The sequence below is a fragment of the Patiria miniata genome, unplaced genomic scaffold, assembly GCF_015706575.1.
Source record: "Patiria miniata isolate m_02_andy unplaced genomic scaffold, ASM1570657v1 HiC_scaffold_3, whole genome shotgun sequence".
Classification (NCBI taxonomy): Eukaryota; Metazoa; Echinodermata; class Asteroidea; order Valvatida; family Asterinidae; genus Patiria; species Patiria miniata.
The window spans coordinates 41885509-41906799 of NW_024037069.1; the positions used below are offsets into that span (position 1 = coordinate 41885509).

A 21291-nucleotide genomic window follows, 5' to 3' on the forward strand; every position below is an offset into this window, starting at 1 on the left:
CAACTAAAACAAAACTGCCTTTTTGCTCCAAACCCTAAGCCAGCAAAGTGCAAGCACCCCTGTCACCTTTTCCGAGATCTGGCACGCATGTTTATAATTTATAACGGAATGTCAGATTGGAGCCAAGTCCAATGTGACTGAGGAAAGGCTCTCAGTGCCCTGACTCTGAACATACTTAACATTTGGATTGTTTGACTGTTAATACCTTGGACTGTACCGTATTTTGAACAGGCGGACATTATACCTGTATAATTTGGGGGGGGGGGGTGTCACGGGGGGGGGGGGGGGGGTTTCCGACTAATTTGTATGATTTTTTTTTGACAGCTGTTTTTTTTGTGTTTTTTTGCCCCGATGTTTCTGGCAGTGGCTGAAATATGCGCCGCAGCACCTTGTAAACCATTATAAAGGTGCTACATAATGGTTCTCATATTTCTCATGTACTTCATTTACCTGTCTAAATAGACATCATTTCGAGCGCCTTGAGTACCTAATTGTTGGTAGATACGTGCGCTTTATAAGACTTCGGTATTATTATTATTATTACAACGGAGGGTTTACAATAAGATAACTGCAAGTGTAATGATAGCTGTTTATTATGGCGATGCAGTGTGGCCGCTTCAAGGTGCAGGACATCCAAGAAAATCCACACTGAACAGACGTGATTGGCTCCCGCGTGGTGACGTCACTCGATTATTCATGTCCACCTCAAAATATCGGTTGCCTTTCAAGAACAAGGCGTTACCTGCCAAAACAATGTAAATCGGAAGATGGTTGTTATAGCTTCGAAGCTGATTTCGGTTTCAAATCACGGGTAGAAAATGGAGTAACGAACGTTTACTGGAGCCCGAAAGATGAAAAACAAGCAACAAGCCGCGCGTGGTTGAAAGAAACGCCAACACAGATACGGGTCAATTCACGGTGCAGCAAAGTCGCAAAAATACTGTTAATTAATTAGTGCCAACTAGACACAAGTACGAAATGTACATGTATCCGACGACTTTAGCTAAACTATTTTTGCCAAGCAAACATTACTGTCGTGAGCAAATTTCTGTGATAGGTAGTTTAATCAATAATGGCCCCAGATAATAATTTACACCAACAATTTTAAGGATCACAGGCCGATTCCATGGTGTTGCTAAGCAGCAGATAACGCTTGTCAAATTTATGTTTTTTGCTGAGTAAATATGTCCATGCTTACCGTCATCTAGCATCTCTCCTCCCGTCACGCCGGCCGGCAAATCAGCCCACACGGCCCCGACATTTCGTGGGTATCCTGCATCAACTGACCCCGCAGACTCATCGTACAGCCACACCTCATTGCCTCGCAGCAGGTAGACCTTGTCAGTGCTGGCTCTCAGTGCGGCCATGGGTGGTCGTCTGATCTCCATTGTACGGATTCGCATTGGACGGTTGGCTCGCCGTTTGCCTTTGTACACGTAGTACTTTGTACCTTGGAAAAACATATGAAATTGTGAGTGTCGTCGTCGTCATTTTTGTCCCCGTCCGCACTGTCATCTCATGAGTCATGACTGTGATGGGTGACCTAATGGTTACGGTGTTAAACTCACGCACCGTGGTACGTGGGTTCGAACCCTGACAGGGAACATGGTGCTTGTGTTCTTTGGCAAGACACTTTTGCCTCTCTCTACCTTACTACAATTGCCTCTCTCCACCCAGGAGTATAAATGGGTACATGTGCCTATGAAGGTTGAGACCAGAATGCACTGATCTTGAGCTGCTGCAAAACTAGCCTCATGGCGTGATGAACAGGGGCAGTAATAATTGTGAAGCGTTTGAGACCTTTGATATACAGCTTATATACAAGCACAACATTATTATTATTAGTATCGCATCTTTTGAAAGAGCAAAGTTGATACACAGATGATCGAATGGGATTCAGGCTGGTGCAGTGGTACTTTCTTTTAATACCTTTCACCTATGTGACTTTTGCCAAAACTTAAGAAAGTACATTTGGCGGGCGTAATCCTCACCTTTGAAGAAGACCACATTGCCATCCTGTCGCTGGTACGCGGCGGTTATCCGATCGGGTATTCCTTTCCAGAACCGTTTGGCTGGTTCCCCGCTCGGAGGTGATAACAGGCGTCTGTCTCTGACACGGATTCGCCAGACCATATTGTCCTGAATCAGGCATTGAAAATTTAATCGAACACAACTTCCAAGAAAAAAATGCCTGAGGATTTTTTTATGACTAAAATGAATGACCACGGCATTCAACACAGACACTGAACCGGAGAACCGGTTTTTCATTTTTGATCAGTCTTTTAACTTTGATACGTTTTCAACACTTTGTCTATTTAAATGTTGTTGTTTTTATGAGAAATCAAAAACCACTGCAAACTGCTGGGGGGGGGGGGGTTCTGACTAACTGACCTCAAAATACACAAATCGGACAAATACACAAATCATACTTTTGAGAAAGATTCTGCATGATGCGAACCTCAGGCCCTCTAATTTTTTCGATTTAAATGAGGGGATACGGTGTGAGGTAACAGTTATAACAGTGTGATTTAAAACCGGTAAGGGTCTGGCCGCCGAGAAAGGCCAGACCCCGAACGGTATTTCAACGACGGTTTAAGAACACCCACATGACGGCCACTCGACCGACAGGAATTGGTAAATTGTGCATTGTGCCGGGTATTTATGAATGGTTCTTGTCCGATGAATGCATCTATGTCCGATGTTTTTAATACGTAAAAGATGAGCTATAAGATAAGTTACATTTGACGGAAAATCTGTAAAGACTTACCCTGAACGCGAACAGTTTATCGTCCTTTTTCAGTAGAGCAGTGAACGGCTCCTGGCACATAGCGGACACTGCGTCCGGCGTTCGTTTCTTTTCGTCTCCAGTGCGCGGTGTTGGCGGAACGATCATCGCCCCGTCAGATTCGGGCGTTGGACGAGCGCGTGGTCTCGAACCTGATGATGGAACAAGGGGTGGGGGAAATGTAATATCATCCTAGTTCACTGAGGCAACTAACGGTGGAAATGGTGACAAAATTATGCGCGCACCGAGTCTAAAATCGGCAAAAAAAAGTGATGTTGTGTCGTGTGCCTATGGGGAGCTTTGCACGAACATACGAGAGCGAGGTTTGCGGTTATACGATTTGATAGACAAATCTTGTAAAAAAAAAAATCGATTTTGGTTGTTTGGTATTTTTGACAAGCCATGGTATCCAAGATTCACACAAGGCATTTTAGTTGGGGATACAATGCCCACAAAATTGGAAAAAATGGAGAACGCTTTTCACTGCCGTTAGCGGCGCAGTGCGTGCTTTTATTTTTAAAGACTTTTTCTCGAAATGAGGTTGGCGAAGTTTGGCAGGACACTGTTGAGGATCCTGCGGTATATCTTTGGAATAAATTAAGCGACAGAAATAAGTTTGGTAAAATTGATGATGTCTGTAATGAATCTATGATGTAGATAACTTGAAAAGTCAAATGTGAGGGTATTCCTCATTATGCTATGGCATACAATTTAAGTATTCCATGACAAAATGTTGGCTCGGAAAGTAGCGGTCGGCAAATGTAAATTCTGGATCAAGAAAACACTTCTATCGCAACCGGTTCTTCAACAACCAACTTCCTTCATGCTTCCAAACAATGTAGAACTAAATTTCATCTCCAAATCAACAGCAAAAGTGTTACATAGGGCCTGTTTCGCAAAAAACACCGTCTAATTAACGTTTTCTTACGACAGAAAAGAGCATTTTCAGGGATCGTGTTTCGTACGTGTTGCAGCCATCGTGATATCTCCCTTTCATATAGTCGTATACCTAAAGCGAGGCTGAAAGGAAAACAAATTGTCTGGTTCTGACACTGTCACTGGATACAAGGAACATGACTGAAATGGTGGCAGCATGATAAAGGTCTTACGAAAAACGCGTTGTCGTCATTACCTCGTTAGAATCTTGAAAATAATGTTAAAATCTCCAAAATATGATGTCAGAAATTTCAGACTTGACTCTGAGTCTATTATGTTACAGCTGATGCCATCTTCACCTGCACTAACCGTAAATCTTTTGGATTCCTCGCACGTCGTCCGGCGGCAGTCTGTAGCCATTGACGGGGACATACATGTAGTTGGGCCACATGAGACTATCTGGATCGTCTGAGTGAGCCAGGCCCAGGCTGTGCCCAATCTCGTGAGCGGCTACCAGGAGCAAGGCATACCCTGCATTGAAAAAACCCGAGATATTTTGCTTCTCTTAATGTGTTTGCAACGATCATTGGGCGACATAAACTGCAATATTTGACAATGACTGTTAGGCTGCGTTCAATATATTACTTGCCTACGTGCGTCTATATGGAAGTGGATTGGGCCACTGTCATATAGCACGTGTGTAATTGCCAAGTAGTTCAAATGCGGCCTTTGCGCGCGTGTATCAAAAGATCTATTTCGGCTTTGGATTTGAACTCAGACGTCATGATTTTAGGTCTCACACACTGGGCCTCATTACACTGGTTCATTGCTATTGGAAATCAAATGATATGTTGAAGCCATAGACTCTTTGCTTATACGGTTACAACACCAAAGGCACGCAAATCGTTCGGGTGTAAGAGACGAAACCAAAGCCCGAGACTAAACCGCGGTTTCAAAAACGGCCCAGATAATTATGTGTATTAAAGTGTCATGCCTCACCTTCAATGCCATCAGCCGTGAACATTTCATCATCGTCAAAGTGAATGTCTCCCTCCAGCTCGCCCCAGAAGCTATAGGGTGCGAAGGCGTGTGCTAACTCGCCGCCCCGCCCATCGAATGCCGTCGTACCCGGCTCCTCCGGGTGGTGGTGGCCACGCCCAAATTTGATCCTGATGTCGACCCCCTGCGAAGGGTCATTGACCTCGCGAAACGTAAGGGGAGTGACGTTACTCCAGAGGTTGAAGGCTCGCCTGACGATTCGGCGCACCTCGTCCGGCTGTAGAGAATGTGGGCCCGACGGATAATTCACGTATCTACCATCAAAATACCATCCAAAAAAGTCAAAACCATCACATCAAAATCTCTTACTTTGATATGGCTACTCGTGTTGGGGAAGGTTATAATCAAATGCTTTGAGAAAAGTGTAAAGGTGTCTTTTGGGGACTTAAATTACAGAGCTCTTATCAGGAGCTTGCGACACCATCACGGTGTCTTTATCAACTGGCGTTGTTGCTTTAAGAAGAGTCAAATGTTTACGAGATATGAGCTAGGATATTCTTCCATTTATATACTAAATTAAGCAAATAATTAATTAATCGGATTCCAATCGAGTAACCAAACTGGAAAGCTCCATGCCCGAGTGATCTACTCTAACAAATATTACGTCTCTGGTTCCATTCCCACTAGAGCAGGTTTGCCATTTTTCCTCTCACAAGCTCGCGGTATATAGAGTGTTTGTTAAGTTACGTCGGAATAGCCAATATAAAGCTTTGTCCACGTTGCCCCTGCATTCACACCAAAGTTGGGTTCACACATTACATTTTGAACCCATTTAGTATGACTAGAAACTCCAAACAGAGACTGCAAAAACTTACCGGAAGCTGAGATCCGTCTGCGTCCACCTGAATCTCCGGCCGGCGATGTTATAATCCTGAGGCGATTCTCGGTTGATCATGACTACATCAGCCCCGTCACCGCCAACACCACCATCCATCACGTCCGGGCAACCGCAGCGGGGCTGTCTCATCATCTCGACCGTCTGCCGGCCCAGTTCGCCCGTAGCCGGCAGGTGGAAGAATCCCTGCATCCTGCGTAAGGCCGTAGTTAGCCGAGGGTCGTCGATGGAAGCGATGGGCCTCCCAAAATCCAGATTCGTGGCCATGTAGCCGTACTTCTTCAAGTATTTCTGGATCAAAAACAAGAGCTGTCGCTGTCAATCTCAGTGCGTAGCAGTCAAGCAGTTTAACCAAGAGAGGTGTGTATACTTTTAATAACATTTCATAAAAATATCGATTTGAAAATTCACAACGTTCGGGTGGATAGAAGTCTACAGAATGGAATGATTAGCATCCAACGTCGAGTTCTACACTCAACCAATCGGTTCTTTTCAGAACCACACTTCTTTCAAGAAGAGATTTCCTTCCACATGGTGTTACCCGCAATTTTTCCTAGTTTATCTCATCCGCCACGCAAAGCTTCAAGTCATATATAGCATGCAACTACTTTTCTGAGGTCTGAAAATGTTACATTCTTGACCATTTTTTTAAGCTTAACGGATAATTTCCTCCACACAAGCCATTAGGCCTAAATTACGGAGAATATTACAACCAAGAATCATGGAATGATTAACACGACACCCATTACACGTGGGAGTTACATTTCTATCTTGTTCGCAAGAAAACCGATATTTTGCTCAAATGTTCAGTATTTTGGCTCAAAACCACCGGTTTCTACAGATCATTTACTCCAACAGGGTTTATGAATGCACTGACGTCAACCAGTGTTCAAACTCTGTTGACAAGGTACTTGTGATAGAGACAAATTAAAGAATAAGATGAGAGAAGTTTCAGCTCTAGATCTCTTCAGCAATATATCTCCCATTCACCAGCAAAATAATGTCATGGGATGTTGCTTTCTTACCATAATTCCTCTCATGTCATCGCCGGTAAACTCGCGGCGCTCCTCGTGGCGTTGACGCCTTGCATCGCTGACTCCACCGAGCAAGAGAAGACACAGCACAAACAAGTGCCCCATGGTGGCGGGAAGATTGCAAAACCAGGAGCTCGTCGGTCGAAGTTTAATGAATTGTTGGCCCGGACGGATCCTGGAGTGTTGTTTTTATAGACGTTTGTAGTGTCACTTCCCAGCTTGTGTAAATGCAATGGCGGACGTGAGTTCACCGACAATTTTAGCGTGTGTTTGGGTTCGAAATGTAAACGATTATTCGACGGGTCAATTGGTGAATTTGCACTTTTCTTCCACCTTGGGCGGGAAGGTAATACGAACGGTGAAAGATGAGAAGGGATGACCAACGTGCGTGGGAATAACGGGTAGGGCAGTTTCCATCACTACGCGCTTTGCTGTTGTTTTAGTTCACAGTTTGTCTGGCCGTTCAAACAACATCCTTTCAGGTCAATCGCACCGTCGGGCTGTCCGTCGGGCTGTCAGGTTTTCTGTGTGCTTTGATATTACAGCTGCGCCCTCCAGTCCCATAATCTTCCAATTTTAATATGATTTTTCACTCACCTTAGGGAGTTAGGATTAAAGGGATGTTGTCATTTCTTTTATTGCGATGGCGATTGGGATTTTGTAGTTCTTTTTATTGCAAGGCGATGGCGATTCTTAAAAGTGAATTCAGTCACTTAACTTAGGCCAGGAATGCTGAGTTCGTAAGAAACCCATGCTATCAAAAAGAGGCCGACATAACGAATCAATGCGTCATGCACTCAGCATGGTGGAATTGCAGAAAAACGAGTGCGAGTGCACAATAAGCTCTGGCCGCGTTGCAGGTGGTCTTGCATGAAAGTTTCGCATGAAATCGATCAAAATGATCCCTGTTAGAGCTGAAGAATGCGACGCCGATGGCACTATGGAACACCATACGTTTGGTCAATTTTTATGAGACAGACAGACAGACAGACAGACAGACAGACAGACAGACCGACCGACAGACAGACAGACCAAGGGACATGAAGAAGCTCCTGCCAGAGCTTAGAAATCAAGACCCCAACCTATTTCATTATATATCTTTTGTATAGAAGCTGTGATTCCAACTACAATATATATCGGTAACCACCGGGTTGACTACAGTTTGGGGGTTACAACTGACAATTTAGTAGCCAACGGATAACGTATCACCAACCGATTATGTCACATAAATTGACCGATATTGTATCACTAACCGATAATGTAAAAAAAAATGACTGCTAGTGTAGTAAATGTTACTACACTATTAGTCAATTTTTTTTTACTACATTATCGTTTAAAACCAATTATGTAACAACATTATTGACTGATAGTATAGTACATTTTACTACATTTACGGTAATTGTTTGTTACATTATCGGTTAGTGCTCCAATATCGGTCAATTTTAGTGACATGATCGGTTGGTGATACGTTATCCGTTGGTTACTACACTATCAGTTGTAAAACTGGGTTTGTCTTTTGAGTGAGTGAACTCAAGTCAAACTTTAATTTCCTTCCTTTAACCGGATGGATGTGCCGAGTCTTTAACAAAACACCTGCAGGACTGCAAAAACAAAGCAAACTTTCAATATGCTAGACTTATTTCCGGAAACACCTACGTGGACTGTCATCGTGTGTAACTGTCTAATATGGTTATTATTTAACACCTGTGATGACAACACCGATGTGTGCTAGCTCTGATTGGACAAAATCCGGTCTTAAATTAAGGTGGGGATATTTGTTAAAATAATAATAATAATAGTACAAAGTTGTTTGTTTACAGTTATACCTTCCTTCAGAGTTCCACATCCTGTTTCGAAAGGGCAAGTTCTTTAATCAGCCTGCGCAATGCCGATACGTATCGTCACAGGATGGCAAGATAGTTGGCGTGACCTATGAGCATGGTATCATGCAGAGCCTTATTTGGTGGGACTTAAATGCTGGGCATTTTTTCCTTGCAGGACATTTCTGCTGACCTAGACCCCGGAGTGAGTTCATCAGTCCAATCCATATCGTCCACAAAATGGAAACTGGTTTCTTTGTGTTTGTTTTATTTGAATTTGAATGATTTGTGACCCCTTTTTATTTCAGCTATTTATTTGAGCCGGTTTATAGCTGATATAATTAAATGACACAAAAATGCAGAACATTAAAAGCAAAATGATTAGGCCAAAAAAATAAAAATAGTTGGTCTCTGGTCAGCGCGCGCGTCGATTTTAATCATGCGCGTCAATCTTTTTTTTGCCAAAATGTTCCGCGGTAGCTCTAACAGCGCCCTCTATTGCCGCACCTCCTCAATTTTTTTTTTACCAAAGAGCACCAAGGAATGGGAAATTGCACCAAGGCAAAAGATCGAGGGCACCAAGGCAAATTATGGAGGACACCAATGTACATGAGGACACCAAAAAAAGCAAAATAGTACCCCACCTTGTCTGTACAATCCAAGCTTGAAAAAAAAAGCCCCCCCCCCCCAAAAAAAGAAGCCGCGTCGCCGCATCAATTCCGGAACTTTGGTTTGACCAGAGACCGAGTATTTTTTTTGGGGGGGGGCCTTATATTGGGTTTTATTTTGAGGCAGAAATAGTCATGTAAGAATACTGCACCATATAGAGAAATGAACACTGTATTTCTATTTATATATTCATGTCACTGTCACAGACATCCAGATACAAAGCATCTGTTCTCATTTCTCATCTTTCAACCACAAAGTGATTCATCCCACTCGCTCGGTTATCCGATACTAAATTACTGGAATCCACACTCACAATATTTTCCTCACTAAGCAACGATTAAGCCCATGCAAACAAACGTCAGAACAACAGAGGAACTTTAATGTAAACATGTACATTTTCCGGTGTAAGTGCGCACACAGGCGGTAAAGTACTCTCAGCACTTTTTTTCGTAAAATCGAAAGCCATTGAATGAACTAGATCAAGGAGGAATTCAGCATTCCTCCATGCAACAAAACGCTCTTCACAAGAACCCCCGCCGCGGGGCCGTATCATAAGTCCGTCGCCTCATAATTCCGACGTCGGGAAAAACGAGGCGTCGGACCTATGAGGCGTCGTAGCTATGGACTGTTACCAAAAAAAGGTTCATTTTGTCCGACAAGGCGAGAACGAGATTTAAAACAAAAATTTACGCCTTTTTCAATCCGCAAGGTTGTCTACTTATGGACGGCGCACTGTGCACATGAACTCACCGGCCGCAGATCAGTCCGCCAGCGCGCAGTTTTTGGCGCAAGGGTTGATGCTACGGACGTAAATCCGACCGGGGGAGGGGGGGGGGGGGTCTGGTGCATCCCTTAATGTCATTGTGTAATCACTAACGCTAACAATTAGAGGCGCTAACATTCTGACACTTAACGCAATGTTTGTATTAATAAATAATGGCTGTCGGACTTATGAGGTGTCGGACTAATGAGGCGTTGGATTTACGAGACGTCTGAGAAAAAAAAAATTCTTAAAGGGAATGTACATCATTGGCTTTTGCTGTAATTTTCAGAAATGAACTATTTGAGGGGTTAGTATAGTAGATCAAATATTGTTTAACTGACATGTTTGAGGTTTTGTGTTCGAAAATGCTTGAAAAACCAAGAAAAACAAAACTGTTTAAGTAGTCTGGTTCCCTGACTCCACTAAAGATAAAATGGATCAATTTATAGATGTCGGAAAATTGTAAGAAAAGGGAACCAGTCTAGCTGGCCTGCACCCGTTCATGAACATGTAACCAATAGCAAACAAAATTTGGACTGAAAAAAATTGTAAATTTGGAGCAGTAGTTGAAAAATAGTTAGGTTTTTCCAACGGTGGTCGGCCTGTCCACGTCTGTCTTTTTGTAGGTTTTCAAATTTCTGTTTCATTGCGGACCATGTGGACAAAATTTTGAGCGTCGCATAAATGCAATCCGACCGTTCGTGGTTCGAAACGGAGCCTTGGCGAGTGACGGGAATTGTAAATTTACAACACAGATAAGTTTTACAGAATTTCCTACATTATTACGCTTTTCAACGAGAAAAAAACATCTCTAAACTGGAATAAAAGAGTAATGAAGCAGTCTTAACGGCCGTTTCAAACCTTACAGAGTCATGACCTAGATGACGCGCAGGTCACTGGTCACACAAAATCCAACCAATCAGAGCGTGAATTTATCAGAGTATCCCAGCGTCCTGTTTGCAGGGCGGGGGGTACGAGCGAACCGCATTTACCCGCCAGACTAAATAGCGCCCTCACATTGTGTCCGTCATATCCCAAGAAGCACTTAAAATCCTTGCAAGTCTAAAGTCAACCACAAGCCAATCGCATGTCAATAAATGATGAGCTTTTCAAATGGAGGGTAATGAAATCAAGCGATTCACTAGCGATTTCACGTTATTGTCACTCCTCAGTATGAGTATTGCTGTTCATATGCCTTTTTTGCACAATATGTCAAAGTAGTGTTTTACAGGCAAAATGTGCTTTGACACTATAGTTCTCTGTAGGTTTCCCTCCCTTGCCCCCCCCCCCACCCCCCCCCCACCCCCGTGAAGGTCGAGTGTATATAGTTCACGTCGACGCGACATTGTTCACGCTATAATGGGAAAGACTGGCTGCAAAGCTACCTGGCGCAAGAGGGCGCTCGTCAGACCACCGTTCTGTTCTGCAAATTTTGAATTTTCTCAACAACAACAAAACAGGTCAGTAACCGCACACTTTCGCACCGATCATCTAACTTGTGTGGTGAAATGTATGCGAACTTAGGCCGGGGCGAGTCGAATTTACATGGAGTATCATTCATTTTATGTCTTGGGCAATTCGCCGAACCATTATTAATACCGAAGATGGTCCTTTTTGTTCTCATTATTTGTACATGTACGTTAAATGCATCAAAATTTGCCTCTTGTAAAAGTAAGACGTGGATTGATCTGCTTCAAAATTGGGAGTTTAATTGTCTTAGTTGCCGAAGGTATTTTCGTCGCATTAATTTTGAATCGCATCAATTGCAAGTGCCTAGCACGCACCAACTAAATAGATCCTTTACGGGCATCCTGTGGTGGAAACATAACTAGTTTCACCGGCGGAACGATATTTTGCGTATGAGTATAAACCTATTCTTTGCCTTTACAAACGATGACCTTTTGAAACTTACCAAACTAGTCGCGGCAAGAGGGTCATGAGGGCACTGCGTGATCGGGTTTTTTGGGGGACTAATTTTAAATCTGTCATGGGATTACAATGATTGTTCAACTTACCAATGATTGAGTAGGCCCAAGCCAAGCTCCAATCACAATAGTCTCAATCCCAGGCACCCTGAAAAAACGACAATAAAAACGTGGCCTTGCTGCGATTTTCACGACCCATATATAACAATGGTGTCTGGGAATCTCAGGTGGTAAGCTTCTTGTCAGATTATAAATAAAAATAACGTCTGGATTTCTCAATGCAATGCGGTTTCAAAGGAACATCCGATAGGTCAGGTTTTTGTTGGTCTGAACCCTTGATTTCTTTTGAAAGAGTCGTTCCCCCCATAGGCCCAATTCGCAATCATTCCTTTGAAAAAAAATTGCCAGGGATAAATCTTTAATAGCAAAATACTCTTTGTCGCTTTGCGGCTGGAAGGTAGGTCACATAAAGTTTTTGGTTCATGGAACGACCCTGTTGTAAACGGGGTATACCCGCTCCTCCCCAATACCTATGGTACCCAATACCGATGTTCCCCGAAATCCTTAGGATTAGGGTTTGGGTTAGGTTAGGGTTAAGGTAAGGATTTCGGGGAACATCGGTATTGGGGAACATAGTGGAAATGTGAATAAAATGTTGGTTTAACAAACTGGTTTGACAAAGCTATTATGTTCCTGTCTTCTAAGTTATATTTGTACCCGTGACTCGACTAAAGTGTCCCGCACCCCTCTCCCCCCCCCCCCAAAAAAAAACCCTGTTTCTTTCTCACGCACGCTGAGAATGAAACTGAGTACAGGAAGTCACATAGCTTATCACCAACAAGTTTGGAACTTAAAGGCATATAGGATCATTTTGCTTTTCATGCGTTAATAACACCACTCGAAGTCGAAAAAAGAATGTTCAAAATCGAACCCGTTGAAGTTTCAGCTCAGTGGGGGGGGGGGGGGGGGAGACACTTTTCGAAAAAAAACAGTCAAAAACCATGCACAACCTTGTAATCACGAAACAAGATTTGATAGAACGCTTTATTCCAAAAATCAGTCTGTTGACTGATCGTTGGAAATCACCCACATTTCTAGCCGTCTGTACAGAACATACTGGGCCGCTCGCCGGCGATGCGTGCACGTTTCAATGTAATGAGATACAGCCCAACGTTGGTGGCGTGTACTATAGGGACCCCTGCAAATGGGTAGGCCTACACACTTACCTGGGGGACACTTTCCGTTGCGCAGGGGTGGGGTAGAATAGCCTAGAGGGGGACAGAATTTTCTGTGGACATTGGTCCCTCGGACAGATTTTCCGGGTCACAGCCCAGAAAATTACTGGGGGGGGGGGGTCAGAATTGCCGGCTATAATAAACACAACTGAAAACAGGCAGGAAAAGTGCACAAACCTATAGGGGCCTACCCATTTCCGAAATTTCCCGAAAAGTTCCTGAAATTTTACCGACAACATTTCGTTGACAGTCGGATATGTTCGCAATAGCTTGGGTCCCCGGGGCGCGGCCCGGGCAAGAGAAAGTTTCATACGCCTTAAAAGTTTAGAATATTTTCAGTATATAATTCACGTCGCCCCCAGTCGCAACCCCCCCCCCCTTCCCAACTGGAAGTTTAGCAAGTGGAGAAAATAAGTGTAACCAGATTAGCGGGTTTTTTTTAAGAAAAAAATAAAATTTTGTCACTTTATCTGTTTACATTGTATTTTGACAACCCCATTTTTCCTATATCTGCACGTCCCATAGAAATCGAATTGCGCTACCGATTGCCTGACGTTGACCATGATGACGTTGTGAAAAGCGCCAAATTTGGCAGAAGGTGTCAATCCCCCTCCCACCCCACCCCCTTGCTTTTACGGGGGCTGGGTGTCCAGTTTGGATGAAATTGTGCGTCCCTTTACTGTAACATCCAGCTCCCCCACCCCGCTTCCCCCTCCCTTCCCAGGGGGAGAACCCTGAAAATGCCGCTGACAAACTATGCCGCTGACAAAGGAAATAGGTTGGGGTTGTCGTGATTCAGATGTACATTCTCATAAACATGTCGACAATTAATGTTCTTTGCTAATGAAATCGTACTCTTTTAATGACCTCTTTCCCTTTTAACCCTATTATAGGCCTACCAACACATCGTTTTTAACAGAAGCCAACTTAAAGGGGCATACAATGCTGTACACATTTTTTTTCCAACTAAGTTTTTAGAACAACAAAAACTAGCCAAGATTGGTGATATGCAAAGACTAAAGCTACGGCGTCTTGTGATTTGAAAAAAAAAACCGGGTGCTGTTGTTTGGGGAAGCCAATACCGCAATTTGAGTCAAACACAAAACTGACATTTAAATAGACAAACTCCTTTAGAACACCAAAATGTTCGAATTCAAATTTGGAATACTATCCAGTTAATGGGTATACACTTGTAACGCAAATTGCGAATCTCTGTTATTAAAAATAAAACTAAAAAAAAACCGGAAATGTTGACCCTATTATACCAACACATCGTTTTAACGGAAGCCATCTTAAAGGGGCATACATTGTTTTGCACATTATGTGGTTTTTATTAATTGAGTTATAACAACAACACCGCAATCTGAGTCAAACACAAAATTGAGATTAGACAAACTCCTTAGAATACCAGAATATTCAATTTCAAAATTAGACTAAAATATATCCAGTTAATGGGTCTACACTTGTAACAAATTAGTCTGTGTAAATAACTGCATCAAAGGAAAAATGTAATGTTATTTAAAAGCAATCAGCAAGCAAAATTCAAGTAATCAAAATGTTCACTCGATTATCAATAATTAAAATACCCTTCACCTTTTTTTAATGTTTACTTTTAACTGTGAAATCATCTGTCTCAAAAAACAAAAGTGTTTCGACGACACTGTAACCATGGCAGATGATTTACCTAAGAGAATTTACAGCAGAAGACCTGTTCCCAATATTTAGGTCTTGGGGTGTTGGGAAAGTAAGGCTGGGAGGCATCATTGTTGTAGCACTCGGCCAATTTGTAATCGCCGCATGGCGACATTCTAGCATCCCTGTAACGATTCATGGTCAGAGCCCAATGGTCGTCTCTGGCGCCCAAATTGTACATCTTCGCCAGCTGCCTCAGGGTGCATAAGGCGCCCCCTTCTGTTTCACAAAAGCCCTTGCCTCCGCTATAATTGAGGTCGTCAGACGACAGGCACATGGAGTACCTGCTTCCGCCATTATCTGAATGATGCAAGGAATAGAACAACTAAAGTTGTCACCGCAGTATACATGGGCTATGTTCATTTGTGTTGTGCTCTATGTTTCTTTATTTCCTTTTTTTTTTACAAAGAGTCTTCTTTTCAATGGGCCTATGTATCCCTTGGAGTAAAACACCGCACGCTGCAACAAAACAGTTCACACATTAGCCATAACATACATGACATTGGTCATTTCTGTATAGCACACTTGTTAGCCTATACCAACCAAGGTTTGAAGTTGTTTCTACCAATCAAAAATGCATAATGGTCGATGGGGTCTTAGTGTGTATGACTTTGGGAGACAATATGCGATTCGTGGCCCAAAAAATACCGGATAACCATCACTTTGCAGATCTGGTAATATCACTGAGGAATATATTCATTTGCTTCGAGTTTCAGGTATTAACTTTAACATTATTTGACCCTGTTTCTAAAAAAAAATAGACCTCATTCGTAAAGATAATCTTAGGAGGTGTTGTTTGTTACATTGAGTAAGTAATAATGCCTGACTATAAGCACTGCTCTCAAAGATGGCCGCTGCGCATAAGGTCTTTGTAACCAATCGTCGTCTGCGTGTGTGCTGCCCTAAAGGAAAGCGAAGAGTCTAGGATGAGGTAGTTATAAGGTGTTTATTTTCATGGAGTATGCAAACAGCTTACTGTATGTTGTCCACTGCGGGCAGTTTTTGATCCTGGCTTCAGTAGTCAAAGATGTCATGGCAAAAACGGCGAGAAACACGATAACGGACTTCATCTGAGTGTCAAAACAATATGCAGAATGTTTCATTAATGAGGAGAGACCTAGCTCACTTCCAGAAAAAAAACCCTTGAAATTGTATGAAGAGAGGATATATTGAAAAGTACGGACGGATGGATACTTTTGTAAAAAGAAAACATGATTTGCAGTTGTACAACTTGAATTTACAGTGAAAGACGTGGCTACATACGGACTTCCGCGAAGTCATTTCGAGGTCATTTGCACAGGTTTTCTCTGTGGCATAAGGTCTTTGTAACCAATCGTCTGTAAAAAATTTCATTCCATGGTTGGATAGCTTGCAAGCCCTTAATCTATATACATTGTTGAAGAGGAGAAACAATTGCTGCTTTTGCAGCTCAGCTTGACCTGATTATTACAAACACATATTTCCAGAAAAAAACATAATAAAAACTTGGACGTGGGACAGCCCAAATGGTGCAGTTAAAAATCAAATTGACTACATGTTGAGTAGTCAAAGAGGAATAGTGGAAAACAGCAAAGTTATCAGCAAAGTAGGCATTGCCAGCGACCACAGGATGATAAGAGTCACTTTAATCAATAGAAAAATGTCCAGACTGACATTTATCGACAACATGAACGACAAGAACGTAAATGTCTTTAAACTTCAAGGGCAGAGACAGGAGTTCCAAGGTCTAGAAGTAGAAGATCTGGGTGTGGAAACAAGGTGCAACTAAATATCCGCTACTATAATGAAAGAAGCAGTAAATATCGCATCACCAACGAAAACTGGCAGGGAGAAAACCGGTCAGGAAACTTGGAGCAATTGATAAAAGGCATTAAGCAGGGGCGGATCCAGGGGGCGTGGGGGCGCACGCCCCCCCCCCCCATTTTCCTTAAAAAAAAAGAAAAAAAAGAAAAGATAGGCGTATATAAAAGTATGCTTTTCAACAATAATAACGTCAGTTACTTTTTTGATAGCTTCAAATGACGGATTGTATCTTAAAAGTATAGGTCTAAAGTCATGAGCAGACAAGCGAAAGCAAGAAACTCATAGAAGTGATTATGTTTGTGTCCTTAGAGCAAGAGTATGCAATTTGAAACATGAATCAAAATTTCTCCTTATAATTTTACAAACTTTTGCTCAAAAAGTTCAGGATAAAGTGGCCAGGAGGCGCCTCAGATTGCATTACAGAGCATCTAGAATCCAAAATTTTTCGGGGCACTTAAGCGGGCCCCGGACCCCACGCCGTAAGGGCTTCGCGCTTCGGGCTCGCATTAGTCCTCGCACCACGAAAATCAAGCCCCCCCCCCTTTTAGAAAATCCTGGATCCGCCCCTGTTAAGGAGCTCAAACAAATACCATACAAAACAGCTCTGCAGAAAACCGAGTATGCTGAGGCAGTAAAGACAAGCAGAAAAAAAGAGACGCCAAAGAATCAGACGAAAACAAGGGTAACAAATTAAGAGAGTCCTGAAGACAGAAATGGGGCCAAAGCAACCATGAAACGGCCCATCTTGTTACACACCCAATCCACTTTTAGCATAAGGTGCGAAATTGTGTCTATGCCTATGCTCTAGCCTAGCTGAACACGTCAGGCACTAATTCACATACTTTACACTCTTAATGATCAATGATGATGATCTTTCTGATTCGGGTGTTTCAAGCAACTTCAAAATTTCATTGAATTTTGGGCCGAGTAGCTCAAAATGTGTCCCCTACCTTTGTCGTGCTTGTGTGTCCCCGACGTCAGATCTCAGATCATACACTTGCAGGTGTTGATGGTCGGCTGTTTCTCGATGTACGTCAACAAAAAGACTGATGGCTGACTTGCATAAACCGTAGAATATAAAGGTAGCATTGTAGAAGGAAAGAGCACTGCCAATATCAGTATCAAAGTCACAGTGGCAGCATTGAAAGAAAAAATCAAGAGCCAACTGGTGATTGTAAGCGGCTTGCCCTACTTTATACTGCATTGAAGTGCCACCTGATAATACTCATACTATAATACTCTGATTTATGTAGGTTAAAATACACGTTCCTTTAGGGCACTCCTTTTGAGTGCCGTGGTCTCGTGGTCTGGAGCATTGAATTCGTGGTCTACCGGTAATTCTGCAGGTTGTGGGTTCGAGTCCAGCCTGCGGCTATAGTAATTGTGCGTGCATCAGCCCTTAGGCAAGGCACTTTGTCACCCATTGCTCCTCTCCGCCCAGGAGTAAATGGGTACCTGGGAGGACAGAGATGGTTATTGTGATTGATTGCGCCGAAATGGGGCTAAACGTTATTATGGTTTGATAGGTGATAAATCGCCGCAGCGATAATCCGTCAACCAATATCACCCATGGACCAGTCGTTGTTCTTGCTATGTTATGCGATGCCATTGAATAATCAAATATCCGGTTAGCTTAATAAAAAACAGCTTAAGCTAAATAGTAAAAGGTGCTGAGAATCGAATGATACTCATATCGCGTGGCTCCCGAGAGCAGCAACTTGGTCGGCTTGGTAGAGGAGAAATACTAAGTGGCCTTTCAATGTGGAAAGGGGGACGAATACAAGGCTTTCATGAGATTGAAGCGGCCCTGAACAGTTGCGTCACTTTAAAGCCAAAGTCACGATGGATCCAAATTAGTTTCGATGAAAGTGTCATCTATACTTATAAAACGAATAACGTGTCTACTTCTGAGCTATCACATAACTAACTTGCAAGTCATAATTATCGTCGGTCATGAAATGTTGAATGTAAATGCAACTTTATAAAAGAAACAATGGATGAAATTACCCTGGAGTGAGGTAAAAAAGGGATCAAATTTGTTAGGACAGATGGTGCGTTTTTCATGGGCATTATATGAACTTCTCCACAAAGTTGTCCAGTGGCGTATATGCAGGCCTGTATGCTTCGGGCATGATCCCTGATTGTATGGAATACTGGTTTATGGCTTCTGACTGGCGCCCCTTGAACACAGATATTGGGTCGTACGTATAAAAACAAGCATTTGTTTTTTATACTACTATTTTTTTTTTTTAGCATTTAGGCCTACTTGCAATTGTATAATAAAAATGAAGCAAAATGCTTTTACTGGAAAGTATTTACTGAAAGCTAAAAGTATTTACTTTTTACTTGTTAGCTTTTGATAGACTAGATTAGTGTTTACTTAATTTTGCATGAATAAAAAGGATTAAGTGCTTCAGATTTCAAGCATTTACTAGGCATTTTTCAAGGCTGCGTTGGGGGCAACCTTGAAAATATAAAGAAAACATTCTGCCCCCAAATTACTGCATTAAATTTAATCGCGCCAAAATTAACACAAAATGTTAATAAACAATATATAAAACCATACACGGTATTTTCAATAACATTTATGCGAAAATTTAAATATTTTTGTAGTATAGGTTTTCCCGGCCAATTTCGTGAAATGTTCATTCACTTCTGAAAATCGGTCATTCGTATTCTATTGAATTCGAATGCATGTCTTTAATCCCATTTCAATTCAACGATAGTTTAATCGTTTTCAATGTCCTTGCATTCGGTTATCAGAAACAGACGGTCAATGTGCATTCATTTACGCAAGTATACCTTTTCGCGCAGAGTTCTGGAATACAATTTCGTGAATGTGCAATCAAAAGTACGTTTTTCGCATTCAAAATGGCAGATTACATCACAGAATTCCAAACCTGATACCAAAAAGTGAAATAGAATGGGGAATGTTTGAAATCGCCCTCTAAAAGCGAAATAGAAATCTTGTAAACGAATCTGAATGGACATAAAAGGTGCTGCTAATGGAATCGAATGCTCTGGTAGCGAAAATGAAACGCGTGTTCAGAGCGATTCTCAAATTCTTACGAAAATGAATGACCGATTTTCAAAAGTGAATGAACATTAATTGGCCAGGAAAACCTATATTAATTTCACTAGAAACGATAATTTCGCATTTTGTTCGCGATATGAGAAGCGTAAAATTCAGTGCGGCATAGAAATGAATGATTAAGGAGAAATTCCATACAATGGCACCCTGGGGACTGAACAAAATGAAAGCAGTTTTTAGTTTATTAGGTCACTAATCTTTGCAAACTATTGTAGACCTTCACAATTTTCATGAATGATGAATTCAAAGTACATTTTTCTGTGTTCTGCAACTGGCGAAAGGTTACTCATTTTTTATGGATTTGAAAATCCAAATAATGTACTACTACATGTACTGTATGCGTCACCTTGACTTGGACTATTACCCTACTTGTGTGTGTGGTAGTTCGTACACACAAAAGAGACCCTATTGTTGACAATCATTCGTCCATGAAGACAATCCAACAGTACCTGCTACCATGGGCGTCGCAAGGGTTTTTTCTAGAGGGGGGCAAAAAATTTTTTTGCCAAAAAATGCTTGTATTTCTCAACACATTCTCGATTTATCAGTTTTAGAGGGGGGCAGGGACATTTTGCCCCCCCCCCAACTCATTAAATTTACACCACTTTGTCTTCGCGCCTCTTTTTCTTTTTTTTTCTTTTCTTTTTTTCTTCCTTTTTTTTCTTCCTTTTTTTTTTTTTTGCTTTTCCAGGGGGGGGGCAAGTGCCCCCCCCCCCTTGCCCCCCCCTCGCGACGCCCATGCCTGCTACCTTTTGCTGAACAGTTAAGGAACACTTTTATTCATATGGAATCAAGCATTTGCTTTTCCTTAATGCCTATACTCCAAAGTAAATGCTTTCACATTTTGCTTTAATAAACGTCCTAGCATTTGCTAGTTTTTATGCACACGACCCAATGACTATTTGGGGAACCGCCAACATAGGGCTGGATAGCTCAGTTGGTAGAGCACCGGAACGCTTTGACTTCGCAAGTTCAAGCCCCGCTCCAGTCAATTTCTTCGTTCAACTTTCCAATTGTTATAATTTACCTAGTCAGTTTTCTACCAGACCAGTTTTTTTAACACGACCGAAAACGGGCGGGATCCACATGCAGTGTCCCATTTCTGAAAAATGCCTGAAGTTTACCGAATACATTTCGTTGACAGTCGGATATGTTCGCAAAAGTTCTGGTCCCCGGGCGAAGAATGTCTCATAAGCCTGTCATGCCTGTGGTTAGTTTAGAATATTTTCAGTTCATAATTCACTGCTTGCCTTTAAAATTTCAATGCTGGGCGTACTACTTATGTTTTGTTTTATATGTTCATTTGACGCTCGACAGACGAAGTAGCATTTAAACCGCGAGGTTATCAGTGCTAAGCCATTGCAGGCATTGAGGACTTTCTCTTGTTTCAATCCTCTTAGAAAATATTCGAAACAAAATGCAGAATGTGTGGGTTTGTGGTTCAGAGGTACCTTTGTTAACATTGTTGACTGCGGACATGGGCGTAAATCCCGTGGGTTGGGGTGATAAATACCCAAAACTTTTTGACCGCGGAGATGGGTAATTGGATCATGACGAGTCATTGGATCCAGATTTTTGGTAATCCCCCATATCCCCCACCCCAACCTCGTCCCCAGTGCTTACTTTATTTCCAACCTGGTTTCCTATAGTAAACCCTGGATAGGAAACTTTCTTCCTGTATCCTGATTCGATACCGCAATTGGC

The 21291-nt window shown here is 42.2% G+C and overlaps 1 protein-coding gene across 1 annotated transcript; it reads right to left on the reverse strand.

Annotated features, from left to right (window-relative positions):
* Positions 1-526: 526 nt before the first annotated feature.
* Positions 527-6796, reverse strand: LOC119736948 (matrix metalloproteinase-16-like). The gene is made up of 8 exons (XM_038210989.1): positions 6581-6796; positions 5536-5846; positions 4661-4974; positions 4031-4192; positions 2768-2937; positions 1992-2139; positions 1199-1450; positions 527-742 (listed from the first exon to the last, which is right to left on the reverse strand). The coding sequence occupies exons 1-8, from the start codon at positions 6692-6694 to the stop codon at positions 618-620; spliced, it is 1596 nt and encodes a 531-aa protein (XP_038066917.1). The 5' UTR covers positions 6695-6796; the 3' UTR covers positions 527-617.
* Between the last annotated feature and the right edge of the window lie 14495 nt (positions 6797-21291).